At 52.4% G+C, this 21,735-nt stretch overlaps 5 protein-coding genes across 5 annotated transcripts; 2 read left to right on the top strand and 3 right to left on the bottom strand.

The window, feature by feature from the left end:
- Window positions 1-4,588: 4,588 nt before the first annotated feature.
- Window positions 4,589-5,010, bottom strand: PG986_003046 (uncharacterized protein; the record flags this gene model as incomplete). The annotated part of the gene is made up of 2 exons (XM_066839268.1): window positions 4,589-4,817; window positions 4,865-5,010. The coding sequence occupies 2 exons, from the start codon at window positions 5,008-5,010 to the stop codon at window positions 4,589-4,591; spliced, it is 375 nt and encodes a 124-aa protein (XP_066704332.1).
- Window positions 5,011-8,272: 3,262 nt separating this feature from the next.
- On the bottom strand, window positions 8,273-9,536 carry PG986_003045 (uncharacterized protein; the record flags this gene model as incomplete). Its single annotated transcript, XM_066839267.1, has 3 exons — window positions 8,273-8,491; window positions 8,569-9,002; window positions 9,299-9,536. 3 exons carry the CDS (start codon window positions 9,534-9,536, stop codon window positions 8,273-8,275), a joined length of 891 nt encoding a protein of 296 aa, XP_066704331.1.
- Window positions 9,537-9,947: 411 nt separating this feature from the next.
- PG986_003044 (uncharacterized protein) lies at window positions 9,948-12,960 on the top strand (the record flags this gene model as incomplete). The annotated part of the gene is made up of 3 exons (XM_066839266.1): window positions 9,948-9,997; window positions 10,062-12,410; window positions 12,483-12,960. 3 exons carry the CDS (start codon window positions 9,948-9,950, stop codon window positions 12,958-12,960), a joined length of 2,877 nt encoding a protein of 958 aa, XP_066704330.1.
- A 3,675-nt stretch (window positions 12,961-16,635) lies between these two features.
- PG986_003043 (uncharacterized protein) lies at window positions 16,636-17,699 on the top strand (the record flags this gene model as incomplete). Its single annotated transcript, XM_066839265.1, has 4 exons — window positions 16,636-16,826; window positions 16,909-17,321; window positions 17,378-17,609; window positions 17,666-17,699. 4 exons carry the CDS (start codon window positions 16,636-16,638, stop codon window positions 17,697-17,699), a joined length of 870 nt encoding a protein of 289 aa, XP_066704329.1.
- Window positions 17,700-19,411: 1,712 nt separating this feature from the next.
- PG986_003042 (uncharacterized protein) lies at window positions 19,412-21,222 on the bottom strand (the record flags this gene model as incomplete). The annotated part of the gene is made up of 5 exons (XM_066839264.1): window positions 19,412-19,495; window positions 19,724-20,132; window positions 20,187-20,474; window positions 20,524-20,807; window positions 20,926-21,222. 5 exons carry the CDS (start codon window positions 21,220-21,222, stop codon window positions 19,412-19,414), a joined length of 1,362 nt encoding a protein of 453 aa, XP_066704328.1.
- Window positions 21,223-21,735: the final 513 nt, after the last annotated feature.

Genomic DNA, 21,735 nt, shown 5'->3' with positions numbered 1-21,735 from the left:
TCAATGAGAGTGATGACAGTGAAAGTGCCCGTGTCCTCGTGGTGTTTCGTTCTGACGGTGTGTTTTGTGTATAGTATAGTTCATCCAAGATCCCCCGGCCTGATATCTAGCCTCTCTTGGGCAGAGGAGGCAGAGGTCGGTTTGGCGGCGGGCCGGGGGAGGGAGGCAGCTGCGAGGGGCGCTGAGCAGGCATTTCGAAGGTTGAGGTAGCCAGCTTGACGGTTGTGACGGGCTGTACTAAGTGTCTTTGGTATAGTATAGCGAGATGCCGTCTTCCGGGGCTATAGGTAGCAACGGAAGGGCTGTTGTTGGTGGTGGTAGTAGTAGGTAGATGGATATAGTATTGGTAAGAGTGGGTGCAAGTTGGACAACTGTGAAGATGTCGGGGTGATGTTGTTATATAGAGAGTAGAGTAGAGTAGGCTCTTGCTTGCAACTGATAATGGGCTGATGATCCGGTGAATTGGAAACGAAACTGTCTGATGGTTAGGAGGGAGAGGAAGCCTTATGTATGTAGGTAGCCGGCGGTGATAGTCATCTGTTTGTCCAGATTTAATGAAATATACTTTTTGGGCGATACTTCCAAGGTTGTCGCTAGCTCGCATCAAGGCTCCAACGGGTACTTCGGTACACCGCCAGACTTTTGGCATTAGGTACAAGCCGGTTTGCAAAGCAGCGTACGGAGGTATCTCCACCGTGATGGTATGAACACGCAGGCCGTCTCTTGTGCAAAGGGTACCCCTGCAACAGCTCAGCTTTCACTGGTCTGGCTGACAAAAATAATCTCCCTGCCCTGACAGGGGTCCGTAGTGACGCAGTTGCGAGTGTGTGCCACACCACTGCAGCCCGTACCTCTGTACCGACCGTACCGTACTGTACACGCAAAAGTCAAGAGGAAAATGAAACAAGCATGAGCCCCTGGAACCATGTGCTGAGCCCCTGTCAGACACCGTGACAATGTACAGTACCTACGCCCGCATGGAGAGGCACTCGAGCCAGATGTTACATGCTGTTACTTCGCGCTCTCTGTCACTCTGGCTGTCTCTCTCGGCCTGTCTCCCCTCGCTGTGAGGCCGGTCGTCGTCGGCGTGACCAATGGCGCCCCGAAATCCGATGTTGGTTCCTGGGAGTCCCAACTGCTCTAAGCGCAGAGGCTAGGCCACTTCCTGACCGAGGAAATCCTTTTACGGGATTTGCGAAATGGCGGTCGCAGCGCTGAGGAGCCAGAGGAGAAGAAAAATCCAGAATTTTGCGACCAGGAAGCCCATGTTGGTGCTATTCTGTAGCCTGGCTCCAGGCAAAGCTGGCAAGAGCGGCAGTGATGAGGTGAGCAGAGTCTTGAAATGAGCATCCCCACTTCGTAGAAGACTCATAGAACAATGCCATCTCCACTCACTTTCCACCCTCTGCCCCAGATAATGCGCCTGAAAGTGGTTTTTTCCTTTGCTTTCTTCTCGTCACGTCAGACTTAGGTAGGGCAGCATTACAGCATGCCCTGGGGAACGAGCGGGCCAGCGGCCAAAGGAGGCCACTGATTCGTCTGCCGAACTGCATAGACCAGGTCCATAGCACGACTATCATCATGAAGTGAGCGGCTCTCGATGGACAGACGTTCAGGCCAACAACGGGTGGTCCGGAGCTGGGTGAAACACGGGCAAAAGACTGCTGGGCTTCGCAAAGGTGCCTCTCGTACAGACTCGTATGACAACAACCTGTGAATTGATATGCCCCGTGAGACACCATTCTGGTCGCCTGCGAGCTGCCGGTCGTACACGCCGCGACACGAAATCTCATTAAAGTTGCATGGACTTAGTTGTAGGTCAGCTGGCCTCTGTGCCCTGGAAACGGCCTCTGTTACAGGGTCGTGACCCCTGTCTGTACGTGCAATAGCATTCTTCCTCTGGAGATCACGTTCTACAAACTGGGCGCTGTGTCTTGCTTTTTGGCTGCTTGTTTCCGCTTTTGGCCGCATCGACAGATCGAGAGGGGAAAAAGCAACCTGCCCGTACGTCGGGCGATCTGGATGCTGGGCTGGCGACTGGGGGCTTGGCAGGCTGGAAGCCTGGAAGTCTGTCTGTCTATGGCTGCTTTCTTGCTCGTCTCTCTCCTTCGTACCCAGGTGGCTGGAGATTGGAGTTATCCGATGACATCTCGAAATGTGTCCCGCGCCGGTCGATACCCCGGGTCTGCCGAATCTAGAAGCCCTTACGAGTTCTTGCGTCGACGTGGTGGCTAAGCTTATCGAACCGGCCGGTGGAGGAGGAGCAGGCAATTACATTTCGACAGCTAGCAGTTCCGCGATGGAATGTTTTCAGCTTCCCTTGTCCTAGGCAGCCTGTATGTGCAGTAGCTCGGCAACGCGGCCCACTCGAAGCTGATACAAATCTGTCGCGCACCGATACACCGACCCAACCACCAACGTCTAAAAAAAAATTACACTTGTTGAGCAAAACTGTGCATGTAATGCGATAGGATAGGTATATTCGGGCATACCACTTCACAGCTCCAGACTCGCGCATCAGCGCCAGAAACGCCCCAGTTAGACAGCACATCCACCAGTGACGTGCTTGTGAGTCACCATGTGCTGTTCGACGTATATCCCTCTTCAACTGAAGAAGGGCAGGCCAATGGCGTTGCTGATTGGTCAGGCCGAGACGGCTTGCTTACAGATTCAGTATTCACATGGCCGTGAACCCGGCCGCCTCTTGGGAAGGCGGGCAACGGAAGAAGAAATGACCATCGCACGTATCAGCTGATCTGGCCCTCCCACATTGTATGTACCCTACTTGGGTTACAATATCAAGTGAAGTATATACGACGGTATCTCACAGGGCTGACACCCTTGACCGACGTAGGACTGAGCTGGAAATTTGCTGTCTGTGGGCAGGACCTACCTACTTGGGTTTCATGCTCATCCGTACCGATATTGTGTATATCCCCATGTCGCATGTAAGCACGTAGGTTTTGGTCGTAAGTATGTACGGTTTAATGAAACGCTATGCTGATATGTAAAGGGAATACGGGCTGTCTAAGCCTCAGTAAGACGCAAGCTCCTCCCCCTTGTGCTTATGAGCTTCCAATTGCGACTTTATCAAGGCTTTTGACACGGACCCCCTCGGGATAGATTGATTGACTCGGAAGCTGCGTTCTGCAACACCTTTGATTGCGGCTGACTGCATGATTCCTGTGCTGTCTCGCTGCTCTAGAAATAGCCATGGTGGCCCTAGAATTTCGATAGCCATAACCCGCTTGACACTGGGGACGGGCTCTGGAAGGCGGCTATAGCTGATGCTGAGTTCACCAAGCCGTTACGTGCGCTAGCGTAGATACGACACGGCCGACTTACCTAGAGACACGCAGTGACGCAGCCATTGTCCGTCTCTTGGCAGTCTTTTAGAATAGCAGAGACAATCATTATAGAACAAATGCCGTGGCTCCAACATACTGTCTAATAAGAAGGGTGAAGCACATGGGGGGAGCAGGCTGCTGCTGCCCGGTATACATTGAGCTGGCCGCGTAGAAGACACGGGCACAATGCCACTGTCGCACTCAAGCCCGGTCACTTGCGGTCAAAATGGCTGACAGACGGCTCGCAACAGCCCGTAATGTCACGAATGTCAGCCTCAAAAACTCAACACCGCAATAAACACCAGATCGGCAGTTGTGGCTACACCCCGCTCCTGGGTCATGCTGCTGAGCGATCGGTGACACTCGGACGCTATCTTCAGGAGTTCTAGAAAGGAGTACAGTAGGCAAAGCTGTCACTTCCCGTAGGAGCTGGACCCTGAATTCTCATATCCCGAGTTTAGGGAATTGACGTCGAGCCAAGTGGGACTGGAGTTGTTAGCACTCAGTGGCCAATCGCGCCGGCCACGCCGCAGGAGACCGCACGGTACTCAACAAAAAGAAGGACGAGGAGAGAGAGGCAGCGAGGGCAGAAGCCCGCGTGCAGCCATTGTCGCGATGCAGGCAAGCCATGTCCAAGCGCCAGATGTCAAACCTGCTCAAGCGTGCAAAATCCCAAATGCGGCGGTTGCGGTAAATTACGGTGGAGTCGGCAAGCTCAAACAGCAATGCTAATGGAGACGGTTTCCAGCGCACAAATGCGCCGAGCTGGCAGATCATTTGTGGTTTGGCGGCAGAGGCTAACTGGCCAGACAGCAGAGGCGCTAGCGCTGGCTCAACCCATTTGCCACCAAAGAACCCCAAAGGACACCAAAAACAGTACATGCGCCACTTTTCCGAGATGAAGCACGGTCGCTGTGGAGTCGATCTAGGAAAAAAGAAGGTCAGGAAGAACTCAGTCAGGCAGCATGGAAGGCTGGAAGGGGGAGAAAACCTTCCAGAAGGCTTCCATCACGGGCCCATCTCGCTAATGATCCTGCAACGGTTTTCGTTCCTGAGTCTCGACTAGGGAACGATGTCCAGCCATCGGCACAGGCGAATGCATGTCCACTGTTTCATCCCATTGCCTCCTGTGCCTGTGCCTGTGCCTGTGCCTGTGCCTGTGGCGCAGAGCATCATCCCCTGAAAATCCCCAAAATGTCAATATTACTCTTACGCAGCAGGCCGCAATGGAATTACAATGCTCAATGCGATACAGGAGGAGGGCGTTCCCTCTCCTCTCTCTGCGCGTCGTTGTTTGCGTTAGGAGTGCACTGCCCCTGGATCACCGAAACGAGGTGAACCTTCTGCTGCTGAATGCTGACCGATTCGTTCTCTGGCTTGGCCAGTTCGAACCCTGCTGCGTGGCCCTGAAAACCCTGCGCGCCGCATTGCCGAAAGCGAACAGTCATCTGATGTCCCCATCCAGCCCTACTGTGTGAGGCATGTACAGTACAAATTGGACGATACCTATCTCTTACCCAGCAACAACCCCAACCAGTCTCCCCCACCACCACCACCCGCCAGCTCCTTTCGGTAGTTGAGCTCTGACATCTACTTCTAGCCAGTGGGTTGTCTCCCCCAGTGTGGAACTGGAAACCTGGCAGATTTCAGACTTGGTCATCATATCGTCTGTTATGGAGAAGAGTGAACCGTCCCTGCGTCCCTGGCTTTCGGAGCCTCAATCTTCATCTGATGTTGTTACCCACTTCAAACCTTAGTTGATCTGGAGTTTTCCGAACAATCAGGAGTCAATATCGTCACCGCTCGTTACGACAGCTACCTACTGTACACATGATTATCTGATAAGCCGGAAACTTCGGCTCCTCAGCGGGGTCATCGACTTCCTCCTGAGATAGTGGCCACGGCATGCCGTAGGTAATCGGTTTTACGTGAATTACGAACCTGTTTTTCGGCTGGCGTCAAAAGCTGACAAGTCCCCATAGGCCTGCAACAGGGGTTTAGAAAACCGCCTTCGGCCAAGATTATTGTGCCTTTATATCCGGCCTGTTGGTTGGTGGTCAGCTGCTGGCAAGATGTGTGTACTTTATGGCTGCATTAGCCGGGCAGGCTGTTTCTGATTCGCTCGTGCTACGTGCTGGGACTGAGTCATCATCTATGTGTGCTGTACTCGTATTAAGGTAGCGTCCTTACCCCGGCCTCCTGTCAGCTGACGGGAGACAATCCTTGGTGTTTTGGTTTTCAGGTACCACCTGTACAATTTTTAATCAGCCACGCACTGACATACCAAGCTCTAAGGTGGTTCGACGGTGGTGCATGGAAGCAAGCTCGTCATGAGGAAGAACGACAATGCTGTTTTCCCGCGCATGCCGTACGCCCGACATCTTCAAAGTATGAGGAAGCCAATAAACCGGGCATGAACCACGCCATGCCTTGGATCCGGCAGCGATGAGCGTTACGAGAGGTCGTATTCTGGCGGATATCTCGGTGCTTGGCTACCTGGCGAGCTTGCTCAGCAACTTACAAGTTGCTTAATTAACAATTCCTGCTAGGCAGCAGCTCATCCAATCGCAGTCTTCCAACGGCCACCAGTGCTGGCGGAGATCGGCAAAAGCAAGGCACACATCTATACGACCAGATCATTATCTGCTTGTGCCGTGCTACTTACCTACCATTTACTCCCACGTGGAGCAGGGGCTAGCTGCTTTTTTTCGGGACAACCCCTTGCAACGCCGTCGCCTGGGTTAGACTATTCTGGCAATCCGTTCAGAGACATGACCCAGTCAGCCGGGTGTGAACTACCTAAGGCAATATCCTACCACACACACATATAAATCGGCGGTCAGCATCGTTTCGGATGGTACCAGCATCAAATTGATGTCCTGTGCCTCTTTGAGCTAGTCTGTAGGAAAAGCAAGTAAGTTGCTGCCTTGGGCACAATGAGATACTGCTCTCAATCTCTTGGTTGAAGGTCGTGATTCTCCCTATCAGGGCATCCGGAGATCCTCCGGGCTCTTCGTACGCAAAATCAAGACACAATCACTACCACCTCGGCTGACGTCTGCGGCCAGAACGGTCTATCGACAGCCAATCACGCATGATTTCAGCACCACTGGCTGGAGATGCCTCCGTGATTGAGGGGTATCGTTCCCGAATAATACATCAGTGGCTTTTCTCGCCATGATGAGCTCATAGGTCTCGGTTTCAACAATAATACTAAAGGACATAAGGCTCTCAGTCCTACAGCCCAAAGGATCGGCTTGACACAGCGGTCAAATGAAGCCACCTCCTACGTTTTGATCATGAGATAGGAACCTCGCTTTCACTAGCTTGGATTGTAGGTCTATCGACGTCCGTGTTTCCATTAGAAGATTACAGGCGTGTGCCGTATCTTGCCGTCAGCTCCATGCAACCCATTGCTTCCATATTGGCAAGGCTCTCCAATCGCTTCTTATCTGAGAAGGCGTGCTTACCGGGATTATGGGCTGCTGGTTGGGGAAGAAGCCAGGGGCCCAAGACGTCCCGCCTCGCCAGCAATTCGGCAAGTAGTTCGCGAGCCATGCAGTCCCAGGCAGCTGGTTAGTCTGCGAGACATCCGATGGCGCAGGTTTTGGCGATCACGGAGACGCATCGGGAAGAGGCCACACACCAGCCATGACTAGATGGATGGTGTCCTGAATAAACAATAAACTTCCACGTAGCCGATACCACCCCTACTGCGTCTACTTTCGGTCAAAGTCTGGATGGCCATCTCGCATTGGAACGGTGCCAGCTGTATGGGATATGCAATTAACGTGATGAATCATGATTCAAGTAATGAGAGAATGCCGGTCGTTTGTGGCGTCCGCGTGATCAGGCCAGCAGGGGTCTCAACCGGCCGAGGACTTGTTGCTCCGTGATAGATGCAAAGCCGGAGGGGTCGGCAAGCAGGCAGCATGCAATTCTTACCGTACTGGGCGCCGATGGCGTGAAGTTGTGTTTCATTTTGCGCTGATCGACGTTGGGGTAGCATATGATTGAGGCTATTGAGCACGTACAACTCACACACCAAGCAAACATTGCGGGATGATTATCATACAGCACCCCTGTCGAATGGGCAGGCTATCGAACGATGTATGCATGCACTTATCTTTTTGGCGTCAGCATGGGGAAGATGAGGGGGCGCCATGTACAGGTGAGTGAGGTTGTACCTATATCAATAGTATGCACCGTAAGCCTGCTCAGCTCATGCAGCTTGGCCAACAGATATCAATCGAATGCATGATAATCTACTAATATTGGGAAGTGGGGTGCGGTAGGCAGCGCATCGGCTCAATGCTGATGAAACAGATCGACGACGACATGCAAACCAAGTGCAGGCCGGGCTCGCTAGGCTTGCAGGAGATGTGTACGACAAACTGCATGTTGGGTGTAACATGAACGATGACGGGAAGGAATGAACTCCATGCAATGCCCTTCCCCCGCAGCCGTCAATCGCATCAAAATCGGATTCCACTCCACGCAAGGCTGTCTGCTTGGCCGCTTGGTCGCTTGGTCGCTTCATGTTGGTTGGCAACTTGGGATTGTACTTTGGGGTGTGACCGGCTGTGTGACGCGCCGTGTGACCTGCGATCTCCACATCATCTGCTCGACCCACAAAACGTATTATTATATCGTTCCTTGATTGGTGAATCTGATGGCTTGGACCTTTCCCCATATCAATCCAATTCCCTCAAAGGACAATACTTTGCACAGTCGCAAGCCGCTGACGAATCAGCTGAAGAGGTTATTGGACAGGGAGCCATCAAGGGGCCTCGTTGGGGCCGGCCTTGTTGATTAACAGCACTTAGTAACGACATATAGTATGATACTTGCAGCTTGCGGTCGTAGCAAGTGCGTTGTACGCATGCAATGCATGCAATGCAAACATCACGATTCCACGCCAGAGATCACGATGTAGCTTCTGCTTCTGCTTCGGCTCCGGCGGGGACCTGGGTCGAAATGATGAAGTTCTCCATCATGGCTGTTCCGCCGCCCTGCTTACCCTTGCCGATCGCTCCGCCCCCACCGCTTCCCGTTGCATTGCTCTGGTCGCGGCGCTTAACGACCAGGCAGAGCACTCGTCCGTAGATGGAGAAGCCTTCATATGAGATGTCCATGGCCATTTTCTTTTGTCATCCCCGTCAGTCTTATCTGCCGCGGCAGCCTCCTTGCGTCGCTTGGCAGGGGGCTGGCCACTAATAACTGATCGCGCCGGCCCCCCTTCGTTGTCTGCATCATCCCCGTCCTCATCCGATGAGGGGATAACTTCAAAGACGCTGTCACCCCCCTGCTGCTGCTCACCATCATCGGCTTCTGCATCTGCCGTGTCTCTCCGCGCCCGCTTGGGTCGGTTGCTAGCCGCCGCGGCCGTGGCCGCGCCACCCGTAACAGACGCGGGGGCCAAAGGGACCGCATCTAGCTGCAGATCCTCGTCGTCGCTCTCTTCGCGCAGGATGGTGATGGCCCCGGACGCTGCGTGCATGTCCACGTCGAGAGGCGCTTCGTGCGTAGCTCCAACGAGGCGCCCCGAGTTGGACGTCAGCTTGGTCTGCGTCGTATCATGGAAGTGTTTGTGCTTCGTCACCAGCGAATGGCGCGTGGTTGTTTCGGTGAGGAAGATGGACACCTCAAAGTCATCTGTAGTGATACCCCACACCCGGGATATGGTCAGTTTAAAATTGGAATAACGTACATATGCATCTCCAACCCCAAGGAAACATAGCTACCGCCCGTATTGGAGTATGTCCACATTTGCAGATCTCATATGGGGGGCGTGTAACAGTTGCCGCTGGGGGCGGATACCTTCTCCTCATGTACTGTACATCGCGAGCTGCAAAGCTCTGATGGACAGTGGTTTGGGGAAGCGGGAACAGTATGCATGGCCTCACGGCCTGTATGAGTTGTGCCACTCACTCACTCATCCACTCACTTACCTTCGACAACAAGATCCTTGATAGCTTTCTTCTTGGTGCTGCGCTTGTTCCGACTGCGCTCTCTCTCCTCACGGAGCTTGGGCAGGACGAGTGGGCGTACGCTCTCGATGACCCTTGGCAGGACTGGTTTCCGCGGGTTGAGAAGCCATGTCTGGGCAAGTGCCGGGTTGTCCAGATATATGCGGCACTCGATGACGGAATATTTGGTGATGCGAAGATACCGCCGGATTGGGGCCATTATAAACTATGAGAATCTTTCATTGCGGGCTTGCAAGATGAGATTTGGTGCTTCGGGGTCGGGTGTATTATAACAACAACGACATCAGCATCTCAGCACTTGTCGATGACGGTGTCTGGAACAGGTGAGCTGCAGCCTTGCATGTCCACCTGTGGCTGGGCCGACAGTTCCTGCTTCTTGATTGGTTCAGGATAGCTCCCCACCAAGAACTTGAGGGTCTAATTCCGCCATTGGTGGCCAATGCTGTAAGACAAGGTTCCGATTTGCGGGCGCAAAAAGCCAATTGGAGTCTGCTTGAAGCTCTTTGCGAAAAAAAAAAAAACAAACAAAAAACGAGCAAGCTTCGCGCCAGACACGACTGATAAAGTCGAATTGTATATCGAGCCTTCCCGCCATGAGCCCGAGGTAGTCATGTCAAAGAAATGGACGGCAACCCTGAGGCTGCCAAAGTCCACCTTCCCGTACGCGGCCCTTTGTGAAGAGCCTTTCCACGCCCGTTCTTACTGAACCTTTTTGTCTGCATAGAGCGAGACCTCTGCCCCAGCTCAAGGAGCAGTATGTCAAGAGATCTGCCGACGATTACTACGAATGGCAGAAGTCGAACCGCCCAGTCGATGACCAGTTCATACTTCACGATGGGCCCCCGTACGCCAACGGCAACCTCCACGTCGGCCATGCCCTGAACAAGATCCTCAAGGACATGATCCTTCGTGTCCAGATCCAACAGGGCCGCCAGGTCGAATATGTTCCCGGCTGGGATTGTCATGGGCTCCCCATCGAGCTGAAGGCAATTGAGAAGTCCGACGGCAAGCAGCTGTCGGCCATCGAGACCCGCAAGGTGGCCCGGAACCTAGCGACGAACACGGTCCTCAAGCAGATGAAGAGCTTCCGCTCGTACGGCGTCATGGGCGACTGGGACCGGCGGTGGACGACCATGGACGCGGCTTACGAGATCAGGCAGCTGCGGCTGTTCCAGAAGATGGTCAAGAAGGGCCTGATCTACCGGAGGTACAAGCCCGTCTACTGGTCCCCGTCCTCCAAGAGCGCACTCGCCGAGGCCGAGCTGGAATACAGGGATGATCATGTCTCGAGCGCCGCTTGGGTGCGCTTCCCCATTGATGAGTCTTGGAGAACGCATTCGCCTCTCGCGCCACTTGCGGAGTCTGCCTCGCCAGCAACGCGCTTGTACGCAGTCATATGGACCACCACTCCATGGACGCTGCCAGCCAACCAGGCCATCGCCGTGCACGACGACCTTGAGTATGTCATCGTTGAGAGTAATGGCATGGCCTACCTCGTAGCTGCTAGCCGAGTCGAATCCTTCTTGGCCAAGGTACCAGGCAAGGTCAGCTCAGTGACAATTCAAGGCCGCCAGCTGAAAGGGTTGAAATACACAAATCCAGCGCAAGGAAAGGCGGGGAGGCCCCAGCCCATAATACACGCCGATTTCGTCTCGGCAGATTCAGGAACTGGACTTGTCCATCTGGCGCCTGGTCACGGTTTTGACGATTACGAGATTTGCCGTGGGCTCGGCTTGCCAATCACTGCTCCGATCAACAACGAAGGAGTCTTCACGCAAGAGGCGTACCCCGATGACCCCTCGAGATTGACAACTGCCCCTTCGGTCATTGATGGCGCTAGTCAAGCTGTCATCGATCTATTGGGCCAAGACATTCTGGCCTCGGAGAAATATCAGCACAAGTATCCCTACGACTGGCGGACGAAGCGACCGGTCGTTATTAGGGCTACAGAACAATGGTTCGCTGATGTTGCATTCATCAAGGATGAGGCCCTGGCTGCTTTGGAGAATGTGCGCTTCGTGCCAGACTCAGGCAAAAATCGCTTATCAAGCTTCGTCAAGGGGAGAAGTGAATGGTGTATCTCGCGACAGCGTGCATGGGGCGTGCCCATACCAGCACTGTACGATAGCAACGGCGCTGCGATTGTCAGTGAGGAGATCGTCGGCCATATCATCGGTGTCATTCAAGAACGTGGCATCAATGCATGGTACATGGATGAATTAGATGACCCTGCTTGGATCCCAACAGACCTGCATGGCCGAGGGTACAGCCGCGGCACTGACACGATGGATGTGTGGTTCGATAGCGGCAGTAGCTGGAGCATGATGCCTGGCCAAGCTAACGTCTACCTAGAGGGCACTGACCAGCATCGGGGCTGGTTCCAGTCAAGTCTTCTCACACGGATCGCTGCTGGAGCAGTTGAGGGTTCCGACTTTGTAAAAGGGGCCCCCTTTAAACAACTGATTACCCATGGGTTCACCTTGGATCAAGAGGGTAAGAAGATGTCGAAGTCCCTGGGCAATGTCATGGAGCCGCACCAGGTCATGGACGGTACCTTGTTACCACCCATGAAGCTCAAGGGCAAAGCTGCTCAAGGGCCGCCCCAGTACGACGCACTAGGTGCAGACGCTCTCAGACTCTGGGCGGCCAGTAGTGACTATACTCGAGATGTCGTGATCAGCGTCCCGGTGCTTTCGGCTATCCATACGGCTTTGGTCAAATACCGAACCATTATCAAGATGCTCGTGGGCTCTATGCATGAATCGGCGCGATCGGCGCCACTGAGCGCTACGGACCATGTTGCCATCGTGCAGCTGCAGGACACCATGCAAGAGGTTGAGGTTGCGTTCGCCAATCACGAGTTCTACAAGGGCTTCAATGCCATCAACCGATGGGTCAACAACGACTTTTCGGCATTCTACCTCGAGGCTTTGAAGGACCGCCTCTACTGTGGAGACGGCGGTGGCGTGCTTGAGCCCATTCTGAATGGATTCCTGCGCATGCTCGCGCCAATGACGCCCTCCTTGGTAGAGGAAGCTTGGGACCACCGCCCCAACTGGCTCAAGCAGGACACGTAAGTACATGGACTCCTATAGCTGATCCGAAAAACTCGTTGTGGCACATGACTGACTAACAATTCCGACAGTGCGGCTCTTCATCCCTTGCAACAGCTCTACAACGAGCCCCTTGTCAAAGCCAGCCGTCTTACTCTGGACCTCGACACTGTTCGCAGTGACATCCCTGTCCTCATGACGGTCCATGCCGCGATCAAGGCCGGACTCGAACGGGCTCGTTCTGACAAGGTCCTGGGCCAGTCGCTGCAGAGTTCCGTCATCTTGGCCGTGCCTGACGAGGCTGCTACGGTAAAGACGGTACTCGACAGGTATGCGCAGGAGCTTGACGCCATGTTTGTCGTGTCCTCGGTCGACATCAACGCGCCTGTCGACGGCCAGGCTGCGTGGAAGTACGAACACGAGTTCGAGGCCGGTAATGGTCACATGGGCACAGCCACCGTGCTCCCGCCCAGGGATGTCAAATGCCCTCGGTGCTGGAGGTACATCGCACCCGTTGAGGACCAGCTCTGTGGGAGGTGTGAGGATGTCGTTGGGGAGACAAAGGTGTAAAACAAGAATAGAAATCTGACAAATCCCCACCCAAAAGATGTATGATATGAGGAGCTCAGTGCACTCCGTGTGACAAGAGTATAGATAGGCATGCATATTGCAATTACTCGTGTAGTAGAGATGCATGCGTGTTTTCAACATGGGTCAAGTATATGTCTTGTTTTTCGCTTTTCTGTGTACCTCAAATTATACCACATTACACCTACCTCTGTACTGTAGCAACCAGGATTGTTGGTATCATTGGCGCAACGTTTTTCCTATTAGATACGATGCCTAATTGGACAAACAGGCCTGTCGACCGTTTATGGTAAGTATTATACCATATGGAAACTATCATACCAATTGCAATTGATTTTCCCTGCTACGTACAGTATGGCATACTGTCGTTGGAGCAGCGCTTTCGCCATTAAAGGGATATCACGTCATTGAAGGTACGAATGTAAGAGACTCGATGGCCCACCGGAAAGGGGGGGGTGCTACGGCTTGTGCAGATCCGCTGACTTATCCCTAGCCTTTGAAGATGATGGTCATTCAGTAGATCGTTACAGTCCATTAGTTGAGTTGCCTTACGTGGGTCTCAGAAGCAAGGGGTTAATCATCGTCTATTTTCATTCACTGTGAGTAAGGACTCACCCATCGTCAACGCCACGCCGAATGTAATATCCCCTCCATGGCTCCTTAGAATATGTAAAGGTATAAGCGGCTTTTCGATTATTCACGAAAAGAGTCTACTAAAAGCAGCATTTTCTCTACGAAAGGGATAGGAAGACACGCCTATGCCTGATACAGAGGCACCACACTGGATCCTATGGTCCAAGGTAGGCCCGGAAATCAGTCACTGGGCTGGGCTCATAATCTACTTGCTCAGCGAACCATAGCATTGCCAAACCTTAGATACCTCTTCCTCCACCATCACCCCCAATGCCAAAGGGTTTATATGATTAAAATAACCACCCATTCCTTGACCGGGCCGGGGTAGCCTAGCGGTAGTATTCTTATTCCTATAGTCAAGGCAAGAGGGTCCAACTCCCTCTGCGGTCACTTTTTCGACCCCTTTTCGGGTCACTTTTTTCTTCTTCCTTTTTGCGCCTTTTGTCCACCACCACTCTCCATAAGTACTTACACGTATCTTCACATATATTACTATACAATATGCATCTTACTCTCTATCACGAGGTACCTGACATTTGTCTTCGCTTTTGGATCTCCCTTACTGCGAGCGATTACCCACGAGTGATTGCACTAGAGCCGAGTGGTTACTCCTGGAGACACCACTCACTGATTTCTTCAAGCTGGCCAATGGACAACGGGACATCTCTCCTGCCCAAGTTATGCGCGAAGTCGATAATGATTTCAGCCAGAGGAGGGTATTGGTTGATTCCGAGCCCGCGGATAAGCCCGGGAGGACTTGGGTATCTTCAATGCCAGTGCTTGCATTCGAGGTTACCACAGGTAACTGTTAAAAGACGCTGATGCCATTCATGAAAATGGCATAAACACGGCGAGGATGTCAGTAAGGGGCGTTGTCTGCTTTCGGCCACGATTTCTGGAGTATACTCCCACCCAAGCAGGGCCAGACTGAGGATATACGTTCTCGTTTGGTGCATTAGCGCAACTAACATATAACGAGACATTCAACGTATATCATCTAATGCAAGAAGATAGTTCGATGACCATACTGGCGATTGTGGCTTCCCGTTCGTCGAAGACTACCCATCAGCTCTGGGGAAATCTCGAAACTGACACATCTTCTCCTTCGTCCTCAATCCGTTGAGCAAGCACCCGGCCCTCATTGAGGTACCCGACAGGCCCGTAGACGTCGCCAACCTCATTGGCAACCCGGTCTATATTTCGCAGCGCGCTTGCCGTGTGGCTACCGACAATACCATATATATACGTAGCCAAAGCGATAGGAGTAGCGTATGCGCCTGCGTGACCAATCATCCCCGAAAATGGACGCTACCAGTATTGGTTCTAGCAGAGTGGAATCTGGTAGCGCTATAGATAGCAGAACACATATTTACAAAAGGACCCAGCAGTTGGTACACGGTTGGTAACAAGAGTGGGTGCGCTAGAAGGCCTATGGACTTTATATAAATTTATCTGAAATGCGGGCGATGCATGTATGTCATGATGCTAATGCAACATCCCCGGCCGGTTTCTCGAAGCCTTGGGCCCCGGAGATGTGACTCACAGGAGGATAGCAAAAGGAGTATGAGGCCATTGAAAAGCGATGAACCGAAGTACAGCGATCCCCGGTTCAAACAATTGTGATGAGACTGGGGCGATGGCATGGGTCAAACCCCCGGCGCAAGCCCATTTCAGCCGAGTGAGCAATGGACCGTCATGCTCGAGGAGCTGTTAAGCAAATGTGTTCTGCACAGTGGGTGTAAGCAGTAAAAAAGGTGCTGACACTAACTCTTGCCCGAGGGCCCTGTGAAGGACGAACACGGGGGCGTAGGCAGGGATCCGAGATCTGCAGATTCGCCTTCCTCCGCCCAATGCAGCGCCTTCTGTACTCGGCAATTCGATACCTGGCAGTTCGCAGGAGGATGAAAAAGAAAGGGAACAGCTGCTGAGATCAATTCATTCAATTGATCGCACCTGGATACCCTTATCTTCGTTTGTCATGCACCGAGCTCATCGGTCAATCCCTTTAAAGTACATCACATACACATCTGTGTACAGGCAGCAGACAGCCAAGCAACAACCTGTTGCTGCTGCCTTTAGTAGATACTTTTCAAACGACGCCATCAGCAAGATCCCGGGCCGTGCCCCTGAAAGAAGTGCTTTGCCAAGACCTGGAGGAGACCCGAATGGCACTACTTTTCGCTCCATCCCTTGCTATCCCTGCCTGCCTCTCAGGGCTCTTCTCCTGCTAGTCAATCCCAATAGCTGCACCAGAAATATGCCACCTATTCTGAAGTAGACACAATATTGGTGATTCCAAAGTTGTTCAACCCAGAGAGAAAATTCATGAATCATCAGAATTGGTTATTCTACTCGGTTCTGATGTTATTCCAATTTTCCCTATTTTTGTGCCTGGGTTAAACGGTGGCATAATCACTCTGTTTCTTCGGCTGTGGGGGCTCCTTTCCACTCACAGTGCACTACCACCCCTTCCGGAGGCCAGCTTTAGGTTACGTTTGGCGGTGCTACCCACTAAAATGCCGGACCTCGAGACGCCTAGCCTGCCCATTTAACTCACGTGAGGAGGCGTGAGTATCGTGGAAACTTTTATGGGCCCAGGACGCGTTCCCTCCAACTATCCAACGCGTGCTTTTTGAGGCCTCATACGTGGTAGTTGCCTGCGCACCGGTAGCAGTCAGTCGCTCATGTGCACTGTAACCAGGATGGGCCGGGGAGTATTTAAGAGGCATTCGGCCCATCAAATTCTTCCCTTCCAATTATCCGCGCCCTCGGCATCTCAGGTAGGCTGACAAGGACTCGTCGTCTCACATCTCTTTTTCCTCCTTCTTCCCAGTCATTCCATCATTTCTTCGGTATAAGTCGCTCGCATGCTCCAAATCCCAACCATTTAAAACACCACTCCCCCGCAAACCGCCATTCTCTGCGGTCGCTCGTCCGCGATTCAAATCCTCGCCGTCCGAAAACTCAATCGCAATCTGTGACATTGATCGCTCGAACCGAGACATCCCCTACAAAACCGACAAGATGTTCAGCACCAGCAAGCGTTACGAGGCTCCGCCCAGCAGATCTTCTTCGAAAACTCACAAAGCCAGCAAATCGAGCTCTTCCTTCAATAAGAGCCATGCTGGTGTCTCCAAAAGTCGTCATGAACCACGACGCCGCCCTACAACGGCAACAATGTCGTCCGCTCATGACGCAAGCATGTCCCCTGCGAGGTAAGTCCATCATCCATCAATAACAAAATTATTGATGCTTTCATTTCTTGTTCGCGGTTGTCTGACTTTTCCATCTCCACAGCACGTTGACGCCTTCCATCGTCACTCTCGTTATCGGAAGAGATCAACGTATCTTCGCTGCCCACGAGGACGTCCTTTGTGCGTCGCCATGGTTCCAGCGCCGCCTTTCGGACATGTACTTGGACACAGAGTCGGCGAACAACAAGCGCATATTCTTGGCTGACGAGGAGCCCGAGATCTTCTCGTCCATCCTGGAGTACATGTACAAAGGGGACTACTACCCTCGCTTAGTCCACAACAAGAAGCGGAACTCGTGGGAGATTGAACAGCTCGAGAGTGATGGCCGTGGCGAGTCGACTGTCTATCATCATGCTACCGATGGCGACCTCCTCAAGGATACTGTCATCTACTGCACTGCAGATAGATACGGGCTCGAGGAACTCAAGCGAGTCGCTTTGCGGAAGCAAGGTCTCCGTAAGCTCTCTTCCTCCCTTCATCCCTTATCCACCCAAGGCTAACAGCCATCTCAGAGTCCGGAATTCAGTGCAGCACCATCTTGGCTTCAGCTCGCTATGCCTATGCCAACACGCCCGACACTGACTCCAAGCTGAGGGCACATTACCTTGCCCTTATCATTCGGAGCCGCAGCACATTCAAGCGCAGCGGAACGATGCAGCTTGAAATGTATAACGGCGGCACCCAGCTCTTCTTCGACCTGTTCGTCGCCTTATGCAACCATGTCGATGACATCTCCACTACTTCGTAAGTTTCCATGCGATTTGATTATGTTTATTTCTGTTACTAATATGGTTCAACAGAAACACCCCACGCAGCAACAAACACTTCTTCTAGGCCACACACTACAGCCAGTTTGCTTCGACCATGTCTTTTCATCTTGCCCCCGCACACTTCTCATTTTACAAGCGTTTAATCTTCTCCTCGAACCTTGATGATTCATGTTCAGTTCCTTTCTCTTTATTCAAGACTTGGGCTTCGAACGTGGACAAATACCACTTCACGGCGTACTGGTGTTTGACTGAGCCTTTGGGTGGGCTTTCCTACTTTCCATTTCCTACCAACATTCTTGTACTACTATCATCACATTCATGCTTCGTATTTAGGATTGTTATTGCCCCCACATCCCGGCGTGGAATTTTCGTGAGAGCAACTTCGCGGAGGAGAAACCCATGAAAAAAAGCACTGAAGGCGTTTTTGCATTTCTGTACGAGACGAGCACCCATATTCTGGACGGTACCTTCCGAGAAGATACCAGCAGCGGGGTTGACTGGCCAACCTGCCTGGAGGATTTATGGCATGAGTATTGGAATTTCTAGACTGACGAGACAAGATACCGTGGGAAGATTTTACGGAGGATGTCCTCTTGTACATTTATCATTCACGACTATCGTTGATCGTGTATCATGCCCTGATCGTTATGGAGATGTAGTTCTAGCCAGATCAGGACCAGAACGAAGGAAAAGAACAAACAGATGGAGTATCTACCTTCTCTGTACATATTCACAAAAACCCAAAAAGTTGGCAGACCAGAAGACGTGAAAGTCAAGTCCCTGTAATCCCTTTCTTCGCAGGATGTCCCAAATCTGGCTAAGACAGAGAAAACAGCCCCTTTCGAAACCCACCTAGCGGGTTCGAATCCGAGCGACCTGTCACTTCTGACCAACTCGAGATATGAACTCGGGGCGTGATTCGCCAATGGGGAGAGCCATGATCCTGGCGGAGCGTGAAAAAAGTAAATGAGGCCAAAGTTAAAGTGGTTGCATTAGTGTGCTTGCTGAGAGGGTATGGGGCGATAGCACTAAAAGGGCAGTGTGGAACTCGGACCCTCCGTCTCTTCCCTAGGATGCCTATCAGCCAGGTAGGCAGATTTCGGTAGGCAGGTGTGGGTTGCCGTCGGGGAGCGTGAGTCACTGCGTGAGTAAGATGTACCTCCAAGTGTATTTATTTGCTTACTTGCCAGCCGTTGGTACACGGCCCATTGGTGGAACTGAAGTGTATCTGAGTGTGGACTGCACTGGAAGATACTATAGTAGATCCCATCTGCCGAGAGGAAATAGCCCTCTGGAGTACCAGGAATGACTCCTGGCACTTCGGTGTAGACATATGCCTTAGGAATAGGTTGGTAAGCGTCCCCGGGAAGGAGACCAGAAGGGAACCGGTGTGGATGTTTTAGTTGGGGTTACATGGCGGGTGAAAGAGGCTTCACGTTACACATCATCCCGCGCGAGGGTACGCGCGAGGGCACGGGCGAGGGCACGGGAGAAAAGACACCTTTGCGATGATCGAGCAAGCAAAAGGCGGTTTGCCTTAACTTATGTAATGAGCGGTAAGCTATTTCTGGGCTCAAAGGGATGACCTTTGAGTTTAAGGGCAGCGACCATCAACTTCTCCCGGCACTGGAGTGGACTATCCGGCGAATGATCTGTGCAGAGTGTTATCGGCATAATGCGTCGCTCTGGTTGACAGCACACCTGCGAACATATATGAGCATGCCAAAAATCATGTCATTTCTTGGGTTGCCGTGCTGTAAAAACCCTCATGTTGACTCATACCCCCGTTCCAGGGAATGCGCCGTTCTTGCTCAAGACCACGAAGCCGCGTTCGTGCGCAATGTATCCTTTCATGAGGTTCTGTGAGGTGCATACGGTTAGTGAGTCATTCTCGGACCAGGATGCACCAATCAATGGAAGCAAGAGGTGAAGCTGCCCAGCTCGGAACCCCCATACGTCTCGATGACAAGGGCAACATGATAAACCACGATACTGTACGGGTAATTTTTAGAGGGAAAGGGTGGGTGAAGGTGAACATGCGGACGGCTTATCTGCGTGGGGTTTCGTCGGGCAACTCGATGAGCTTACCTTGTAAATCATGTTAGCTAGAAGGCATTCCACCTCATCAGTGTCTATGTCTTGCCCGCCACTCATCCGTATGGCCGCTGCGAATTCAGCGACCGGGATTCTAGTCCGGCGGACTTGCGCGCCCCCTTCAGCGCCTTCTATAAAACCTCCCGCTATGAATACCTTGCGAAGGAGATTGCGCAATGCAATATCGCGCCCACGTTCTAAGGTGAGATAGATACGTCGTTTGACGAACTCATCCTCGCCTTCCTGCAGGGCTTGGTGAAATCCACGTAGGTCGCCCTTCTTGATGGCCGTGGCAAGTTTCAGGAACAACGCCTGCAGCCTTGGGAAGGGTGCAAGGAGTTTGGCGCTGGGTAGCGTATGTGTTGTCAGGAGATGGCATGGGATTAAGTAAGTGAGAATGAGTCTATCAGTTGTTAGCACTACTCAGCTATTGCCCAGTCGGCTAGATCCCACTTACTCCATATTCCGTGTTGCACCCTTGTGACACAAGAGCCAGGCGAGGGTGAGATGCCTCTCGGCTTCCTCGTAATTCTCTTCGAGGAAGGCCAAAACACCCTCATAGTACTTGAAGGTTACCTGTTGTGACTTTGGGAAGCTCTCAAAGTCCGGCATGTCTCCTCGTCCAGCCGACAGCACTCGGAGCACGTTCTTCGACAAGGCAGCTGAGTTGAGCTTGAAGTAAGTCTTGAAGAGCAGATTAATAGCGTAGTAGATGCCCCATTTCCGGGACTCGCTCAACGGTGCCCTAAGAGATGTCAGAGAGGCGCATCCCGAGAGATCAGGGTGCTACGTACCGGTCACTCAGACACAGGTTGAAGATGCGGTTCAGCTGTCTGGCGCAGTCCTCAAGCGACTTGTGCTTCTCAGTTTCCGGATCGAAATCATCCTGGAAATTGGTAACCATCTCATCGCCATTGCTTCCTCTCTCCGCGTCTGCTCGCATGGCGTAAAGTCGCATGTACTTGCCAGCAACGTACAAGCAAGGGATGGTCCAGTTCTCGAACTCATGATTGGTGTAGCCGCGTATTATCTGAGAGGCAAGTTCCTTCCAAGCTTCATACACCGAGGTCCATGAGGTCTGTGTCAAGATTCTGCGTGTCAGTTTGTTAATTGACCAAGGAGACTTCGTGGTGCTGAGTGGCTCAGATGGGCTGACCAAGCTAGCGAATGAGCCCCTGGTTGGGATGGTCACGTACCTTGACTCGACTCTTCCTCAAACCTTCAGCGGCCAAGATCTCGCCGAGAGCTTTCCAGTACGAGTAATAAATCTCTTGCCATCCCACTGCCTCCTCTGACGACATGTTGAGCCGCGCCGACTTATCGCGCACGAACAAGAACTTTAGGTCGTCTTTAACGGACTGGGAGTTGCCGCTTTCCCACACGGAAATCAGCTGGGCGGCATTGTTTGGGACGTCGGGCGTGAGGGTCCTGGCCAGATCATTGCCCAGTTGGCCCGCGTAGGCAGCTCTAAACTCCTTGATGAGGCTATCCATAACGAATGAAGACCTCCAGGGGTCGAATCAGCTCAAGTGCACGAGCTGCTACCCCCAACTAGATACTGACTATGCTCGCACTGCAGTGACGAAGGGAATTAGGCCTGTGGAAATTTGCGTTTATTGTAGTTGCATCCTGTGGTTTCTCAGTTGAAGTATGTGGTCTCGAAAGACGTAGATGCCTTAACGTTGAAGCGAGGGAGCTTCTTTGAGGTGCTGGGCATGCCAATTGTTGATTGGCCAGCGACAAACATCGGGAAGGTCAACATCCACCCAGTCTGTCTAGCGGTCTTGGCATTTGGGCTGCACCTGCCCAGAGTACCAGCCACATACAACCCCACTTCGAGGACCCGTATCCTAGCCACATGCCACACCCGCCACACAGGCCACACATGGCGAATGGAATTTGCCGGGCTGCCACTTGTCTAATTTTCCACTGGCAAAAACCCTAGTTGGACACAAGCTCAATTTCTAAAGAAATCCAATCTTCGTTCCCCAGGCCGAAAAAGTCAC

Source organism: Apiospora aurea, assembly GCF_038362705.1.
Source record: "Apiospora aurea strain CBS 24483 chromosome Unknown utg000002l_segment0_segment0, whole genome shotgun sequence".
In the NCBI taxonomy this organism is placed as follows: domain Eukaryota; kingdom Fungi; phylum Ascomycota; class Sordariomycetes; order Amphisphaeriales; family Apiosporaceae; genus Apiospora; species Apiospora aurea.
The sequence above is the reverse complement of the archived record's forward strand: the minus strand, read 5'-3'. Positions and strand labels throughout refer to the sequence as shown.